Source organism: Ruditapes philippinarum, unplaced genomic scaffold (assembly GCF_026571515.1).
Source record: "Ruditapes philippinarum isolate M1 unplaced genomic scaffold, ASM2657151v2 ctg8985_1_1_1_1, whole genome shotgun sequence".
NCBI classification, from domain to species: domain Eukaryota; kingdom Metazoa; phylum Mollusca; class Bivalvia; order Venerida; family Veneridae; genus Ruditapes; species Ruditapes philippinarum.
The window spans coordinates 34,774-43,035 of NW_026853411.1; the positions used below are offsets into that span (position 1 = coordinate 34,774).

Consider the following 8,262-nt stretch of genomic DNA (forward strand, 5'->3'; position numbering starts at 1 on the left):
CATTTTTTCAACAATTTATTTGACAACTAGGTCTTCAATAACTTTCATTCTATGAATATTTTTTCTGGAATTCCTAAGATACTGGTCTAATGATGATCAGATTTTAGATAAAGTATATTATACCCCTTAAAGTAATGTGCTTTCCCTGCTTAACATTTGGACCAGTCCATTGAGGATTTCTATATCAATCAAAATACAAAAAATTTGCAGTAAAAGTACAGCACATACATTTTAGGCTGTTCACTTTCGGATTACAGCAGTGCAAGATAATTTTTGTGCTAATAACTTTCAATGACAACCGTTGATGTTCAGACATTCAAAAAATATAAAAATGAAAACATAAAATTTTAAATGTTCATATTCTTGTAAATTATTAAACCATCACAAATGACTAAAAGCTGCACTAAAAATTGCAAATTTAAATTGTCAATGGGAAAGGCTTACGTATTACTTACACTTAAAATTTGTTAATTTATTGTTAAAAGTGGTATATCAATAGAAGATCAATTACACACTATGTGCAAGTATGAGTTACTTTTATCTTATGTTTATTTTTAACTGCAGACGATCCAAACAGCCCTACATAGTTTACATTTCAAGAATATTAAAATAATTATCTAAATTTTATAACTGATTTTATAATATCAAACAATATGAAATAGTGATTTATTCTCTCATGCTGCCTTAAAACCCTCTAGCACTATACCACAACTTATTACTGGGACCACTGTGAGCTACACTGTAACAATTTGCCCATGCATACATAGATCTACATTGTACATATCAGTTACTTCCAAAAAAAAATTCCTCTAAAAATGACCCTTTCATCAGAATTACCTCCCTTATTTTTAAAATAGATCAAGGTAAGCAGTTAGACCCATTCTTCATTTTTCAGACCCCTTGCACCAAGAAACCTTTATCATACATCTTCTTGTATTGTTACAGCTTGAAAAATCCAACAAAACAAAGGCTATTCAAACACTAACCCCACAATTCTTATCATAACTGACAGATTTCCTGCCTCTAGGGGGTTTTACTATCACCCCCCTAGGGTCACAGACCACCCAATATTAACACATACTCATTCAACCCTTCACAAAAATTGCATAACTTATAACAAATCTTATCTATTTTTCTTATCCCAGACTGCTTCCCAGCTATGGGAATTCTGTCATCCCTAATATTTGAAACCATCATTGATACTTCTATGATAATACATAAACTTAAAGGAGGGAGAGAGAAAAAAAAATCTGTATCTTAAGACACAAACAAAAAAACCTGTATAAACTGTACATGTCTATCTCATAAGCATTGTAAATAATAACTGCCAAATTTACACCTCTCAATCCAATTTCCATCATTAAAATTCAATTAACTCTAAAGTGTCTATAATCTTTGAGATTGTTGACATCAATAGTTTATTAGACATAATAATGCAGGCCCGTCGTCACGATTTTGTGATTGGTGCGGCCAATTTGGTAGATTTTAGCCAGAATCTAGGGGGGTACGGGGGCATGCTCCCCCGGAAATTTTTTTATTCTAGGATGCTCTCAGGGGCGTTTTCCCGTATATTTGGCACATTTTACAGCCTGTCGATAGAACATGTTATAGTAAAATGTCAACAATTTTTTTTACAGATTTAAGTGCGTCGTAAGTTTTAAGGGTGAAATTTAAGGTTTGCATAACGGACAGGCAGGTGAACATTAAAGATGAATACATGTAATTGGTATTTGGCGAATGAAAGATAAACATTCTAACACTATCGGAATTTTTTCTATACATGTATAAACAAAGCACGTCCGAAGCGTGCATTATTCTACAACAATGCACTCGCCGTTCTTATTATCTCCCTGTGTATTTTCACATTTATTCTTTTGAGCTCCGAGAATGTCCTTTCACTGGTAGCATTAGTAGCAGGCGTTACTAACAAATTTTTTAACAACACAACGACCTCGATCAGTTCTAGCACCGATTGTTTTGACACAAATTTCAAAGCGTCAGGTAGAGTAACAGTACTATTTTCTGATTTGTCAAAATGTGAACGTTACAGCTGAAGCTGCACCTCTAAGATGTCTCGGTTAATATCGTTGCAATATAAATCACAACAAAACCAAGTTTTCTAGTGAACGGTCTTCAAAGGTTGTGCGGCCTTAATAAATAAACCCTCCACGTTCTGAAGTACGCGATATCTCGGTTGGTCAAATCTCTCTATAACACTGGCCATGGCAAGATCGATTGCTTCAAAATACTTAGGCCGAAACACGTCCTGCACTGTAATTATGTAATAGAGTAATTGAATGAGTTTATTACTGAATTTATTTTAGGAGTTGAGTGAAAATTTATTTTATTCAACGAGTTCAATAAATTCAGTAATGAACTTACATGAATTCAATATTCTGTTTATAACATACCAAAATAAGTACCTTTTGAAGTGAAAAAAGAACCATTTTTCATTGACGCCCATAGAAAAACGCTAACATTTATATAGTGTGTATAACGCAAATGACGTCAAAATATATGCACGGCCGTGCAATACCATTTTTCAAGGAGTCGCAAAAACGGCACGGATATGTGATAAAAATATGACTTTTGAACGGTTGCCGTGTACAATCAATAAAATATTATCAAGTTCTCGGAGAATTCAGGCATACGAGTTCAAGATACTCATAATGCACATATATATACATGTATATACGGTGAACTGTACAAAGCCACGTCGATGTCAATTAACTTCACACTTAACTTCGTAAGACCCCTACATATACCTGGTCAATTAACAGTGTCCATTTGTTTCTTCGCGTCATGTTTGTATGTTACCGCGTATTGCATAAGGGGCCAGTTAAGTGTCAAATTGCTAATCAGCGATGCGTGTTTTTCTAATTTAAAAAAAAATTTTTTTTGTTTTTGTTTTTTTTTTTACTCATTTTTTGGCCAAAATATTGGTCCGGCCAAGGCCGGACCGGCCAGACCATTGACGACGGCCTTGTAATGTATGTACATAATACTTCAAAGCCCCTATATATAAGTATCAGAGTAAAAGTGAAAACATTTCTTAACAAGTCTGACTCACGTACATGAAAAAGGTTTCTTTTGAACAATTTATACAAATTTACAATCCCATAATCAGCAGCTCTTCAAAAAGGAGATTAAATATTTAAAGAATTTTTCACTCTCCACTTTGAAGAGTATCAGGGCCATTTGAAAAATAAATCCAAAAAGAAAGAAAAAAATCCACTCGATATCATCAATAAATAAAATTTATCATATAAAAGATGGTGACTTTAAGTTAACTCATTAAACTTGCTGAAAATGTAACTTTAAAACATCACTGATTTGTGCTACAAATAAAAAACAATATGGGTGGGGTAAGAAAAATATATTGATAATACCCACCTTTTTCCCATTCCAACAGCATTCTTTCTGTTTATATGACCATTTCATCATGTTACTTGAGTTAACCTCGATATAATTCCTTTACACTCCTTTGATATTCCTTTTATCACCCCCTTAATTAAGGGTCATCCAATTATTTATGTCCATCTATAAGAATAATCCTGTCAACTTTTTTTCATTTTTGAAATCCCCTGAACTTTTCCACAAAATGTCACATTTAAATATCACACACATAAAAATTTATGTCTTTTGTTAATGGTGTTCATTATTTTTGCACACTATCATGCAAGCAAACATTTAAATACCAACCTATAAAAAAAAAATTCACATTTTTCAATTTTACTCACTTTGTTGCATTTCCAGCACATAATTCAGTGCAATTTTTTTTGCAACTGAGGCAATCTGTGTTTCCAATAAATGATCATTAAATCATTTTTAATTTGATTACACACCACTAAATTTCAATAAAACTCCAGATATCGCCAATTCTTTAACATTAATTTAAAAAATTGCGCACTTATGACATTTAAATCCATACATCACTTTTGAAACCAAAGCCTCCAAATAAGACGATGAAGAACTGTAGGCTGTTAAAGAGGAAAGAAATCGAGAGTTTCACCGAGAAGTGGCAATCAACTGGCTTCTAATATACTCATTAGCTAAATCCCATGGTGAAATGAAAACTCTAATCAGAACAGATATCCCAGGCATCCCTCTACATTCAGATTCTCTACTCAATCATTTACCTTTAACATTCCACTCCTTTTGGGACATTAAAATCTCAGAAAATTCAACAAAAATATTTTTCTGTTGTTTTAACCATTATCTACAAAGCTGGTATATCCATTTACAAAATCTATCCACTTTCTTTATCATTTAACACTCCTTCTATCTTATCCCATTGGAGACAGAAAGTAAAAATTCCTTATCAAACTATATCTGCCGATACTCCACAGTTTTCTCAGCAATCTGCATTTTTCATGTTTCCCCTGCCCTGATTTTAAAGATTTCCCATCAATTATATCCAACACCTAATATTCTTTTCCACTACTTGTATTAAATTTAAATCCATCCATCGTAAAAACTGCCCACGGTAATTAATGAAACAAACTGATGCATCCAGACCGAGAGCCACTCGACAAAACATGTGTACACTCGACAACAAGCCTGCTAAATGACTAGCTCAGTATAGCGCAAGCAAGGACAATAAAAAAGCAATGTCTTTCTAACAATATATACAAACAATATCATAACGTTAAGTTGAACGTTTTTGTCAATAATACTCGAGCCAATCAAGCGATACACCACACTAGATTAACAACTTTGGTATTCCCGTTCACGATTAGTTAAACAAATAACTACAATGTGTAAAATAATTAAGACTAAAAAGCCAATTGGAAAGAAAAGCATTCCACTCTATAATTCGTCATACAAAATTATCCAAACAATTTTAATAGTTACATAAACCATCTTATATGGCCTTTTGTTCGAGAACAGAAAAAAAATTCGCAAAATAAGATAAAAAGATATCTGTAAAGCTCTCAATACTTGCAATAAAGCCTGAATGGCTTAATGCTTAAACCAATTCTCACGATGAGCTGACCAAAAAGAATATCCAATGTAAACTTAACAATAATCTTGTAAAAGATAATTTTCTATACACTTGGAGATAGGGCTAACAGTTTTTACAGATAAATTATTGAAATTTTGTAGCGAATTGATCTTTATTAAATTTATGAATAAGATACGGTCATCTTACGGACACATCGAATTATTGACGGAGGACTTGAAACACAATACGTATATCACAAAGTAGATAAGATAATTCGCCTTTGATTTATAACATTTAAAGAATTAAAAACTTCGCTCTCATATTTTAAGGCAAGTGTTTTTTCTTTCTACAGAATTATGAATGTGGTTTAAAAATATACAGAATTTAATAAAATCACTGCCTTGCTTCCAAAATGTAATAGAGTCTTACAATAATGTTTTATTAAGTTATACCCAATACTTGCTTGGTTTAAATCTTTAACCATCTTAAAAGATGCCATTGCCAAACCCAAAGAGAAAATCAAAGCTGTCGATAAGCTAATTATAACATATTTTAATTTCTGAACAACTGTCATAAAAAAATTAATTCAAGAAGCTTTAAATGCCACACAAAAATTCGTCAATTCAAATACAATGTTAACAACAAATTAATTTCTTGAAATTAACTGATTTCATACAGTTTGATTGTGTAGAAAGCTTAATATATAGAGCTAATTCAGGACCTACAGTATGGTCTTATTTATTTCCTGAAACTTAAGCAGTACGCTCTTGTGCCAATTGAGGAAACTAATGTTCCAAAGGCAGATATCTTAGCCACCTGACCGAAGTGAGCGGCTCGATCAAATTTACAGAATTTCTAAACATCCGAAACCTTTGATACCTTCTTGATTACTGCTTGCTTTTAAATATAAAGATTAAGTTTGATAATCTAACGCAAGTTTTCCTTGACCTCAAAAGTAATTTTTGCAACATCACTTGATCAGCGAAATGATAGTTTCATCACATGACATAAAAAGCTTACAAACTGTCTTAAAAGCTTAATTATCAATATTATCGTAATATTTAAATAACAAAATAAGATATTTTTCGGGGGGCATCGCACCATGATCTAGCTGCCACAAGAACCGAGATAACATTTTCATAACTTTGACAGTGATTGCCCTTAATACTTAACTCAGCATTTTGCCAAGATCACAAGTCAAGATCTAACCTTACGCTGGCAAATTCAGAAATTTCAAACAACTAAAGAAAATATCATTTTACAATTAGTTGTTCAAATTTTTTTTTATTGTCGACCAGGTGTATAGTTTGTTATAATGAAGGATCGAAAGGTGAAAGAAAGAAAAAATTGTTACCTCAGTGAGATACTGTTGTAACTGTATGTAAATTTAAAAGCAGATAGGACATTCTAGTATAAATCCAGGTAAGAAAGAATACTCTTTTTTTGCTTCACACAAATGGTGATAAATATAATTTTCAATGTTTCTAATTTGACAGGTATTTCAAGGTTTTTGCAGTTACAAAACATTTAAATTACTTTCATTTTTTATCAAAGAGGACAGTTTGAGTTCTTCAATTCTTCTAACAACAATTTGCAAAAAATTTAAGGGAATATATTATAGTACTCAATGATATCTTAAGGGACATTTAGTACTTTCATATTTCATGGGACATTCAGTACTTTTATATTTCAAGTGACATTTAGTGCTTAAAAATATATTTTAAGGGGCATTTAGTACCGGTACTTCAATATTGTAAGCTTAGGACTTTTAGTACTTTGATATATCATTTCAAGGGACTTTTAGAACTTTTATATTTTAAGGGACAATGAGTGCTTTTATATTTTAAGGGATATTTAGTGCTTTGATATATTAAGCTTAAGACTTATAGTACTTTGATATTTTAAGGGACAGGCACTTAAATACTGTTGTACTCAAATTGATATTATAAGAGACATTCCTAATGTAAGATCCAAAATCTTAAAATGAATCAGTCATTTTTAATAAAGACACCATCACCGTAGGGAACGTGTTACAGTATCGCGTTTTTCGGTTACAGTATAGAATTTTCAAGATGGAGGATTATTTGTTGGGGGACAGGTAGGTGATTTTTATTCAGGTCCATACTACTAGTAGTGTAGTTTCTAAAAGATACTTTTGTGCTTTGCTTGTAAGGAACAGAATCCGGTATCTAGTCATATATTTTTTCAGACCCTGCACCGCAGGTTTATCGCTATATTGTCTCATAAATATGCAGATTTGACAGTTTTAAAATTTGAATCGAGAGACCAACGCATTTTTCTCCAATTTCGTCATTATTTATGCATGCCTAGAAAAAGTAAATCTGCAAAACGTTAGCCCTTTATGCTAGGAAACGTTTATAAAAAGTAAATGACCCGTTGAACCTTTTTTTCCTGTTGGTAAAAATGCGTTTGAAAAAATAAACAATGTTACAGTATAGAGCGAGGTAATTTGTGCAGGGTTACAGCATAGACCTAGCGATTTGTATCCGATTTTTGTTACAGTTTTATTACCCAGATTTTGGTTACAGTTTAGACTTCGATATTTTCTATATAATTATACTAGGTAAAATGTATGAATGTTACATAGACTTTTTTAAAATCTCTGTGAGCTTATTGGCTCTATGGCTATTCGCCCGTCTGTCGTACACATGCTTGTGCAATCTCATCCGCTTAGTAACTACTTGGCTAAATGTGATGAATTTACATGACTTTCTACCAATTAAGTTGTTCAAATGGTTTCGGTTGCAATCGGGGATATGAAAACCCAAAACATAGATTTTTGAAAAAAGCATGTTTAAAGACCCTTCTCATCTCGAACCAAATGCATTCAAATCAAATCATGATCATGGCGTCATTTCGAATGCTTCTTTGTTGAAGTTACGATTAGTTTGTCATTGTTAAATAAAAAAGTCGTTTTTTTTATTTCAGACATCCTGTATAACAGTTTTCATGTTTCTAAAAAAGAAAATAATATTGGAAGTTATAGAGTATAAATTAAGGTCAGACAATTACAATATCTTCTCTAGTACTAGTGAGCCTGATGGAAGTACATAATAGTGGCAGAGTCGGGATAAGGCCGTTCGACTTCAAATCATTCTTCATTTACTGCTGTAGTTGAAAATCCAATCATGACTTTGGATTCTTTGTATGTGAGGAATCTATCAAGCTAATTTACGGAAGGTCGGTGGTTCTAGTCAGGCGCTCGTGTCTAAAATGTTTCACATAGGGTATATGGGGTCTTTCTTTACACTAAAGCAGGAATGTTTTCACATGACCTCGGTGTCGTTGAAACTTAA

The 8,262-nt window shown here is 32.4% G+C and overlaps 1 protein-coding gene across 1 annotated transcript in view; it reads right to left on the bottom strand.

Moving 5' to 3' along the window:
- The window catches only part of LOC132736803 (tetratricopeptide repeat protein 28-like), a gene marked incomplete at its 3' end in the record, with an annotated part of 39,062 nt that extends 34,326 nt beyond the window's left edge, over positions 1–4,736 (bottom strand). Inside the window, exon 1 of the mRNA XM_060724017.1 lies at positions 3,394–4,736. Coding sequence (XP_060580000.1) covers positions 3,394–3,444 — 51 coding nt within the window. The remainder of the gene's footprint in view (positions 1–3,393) is intronic.
- Positions 4,737–8,262: the final 3,526 nt, after the last annotated feature.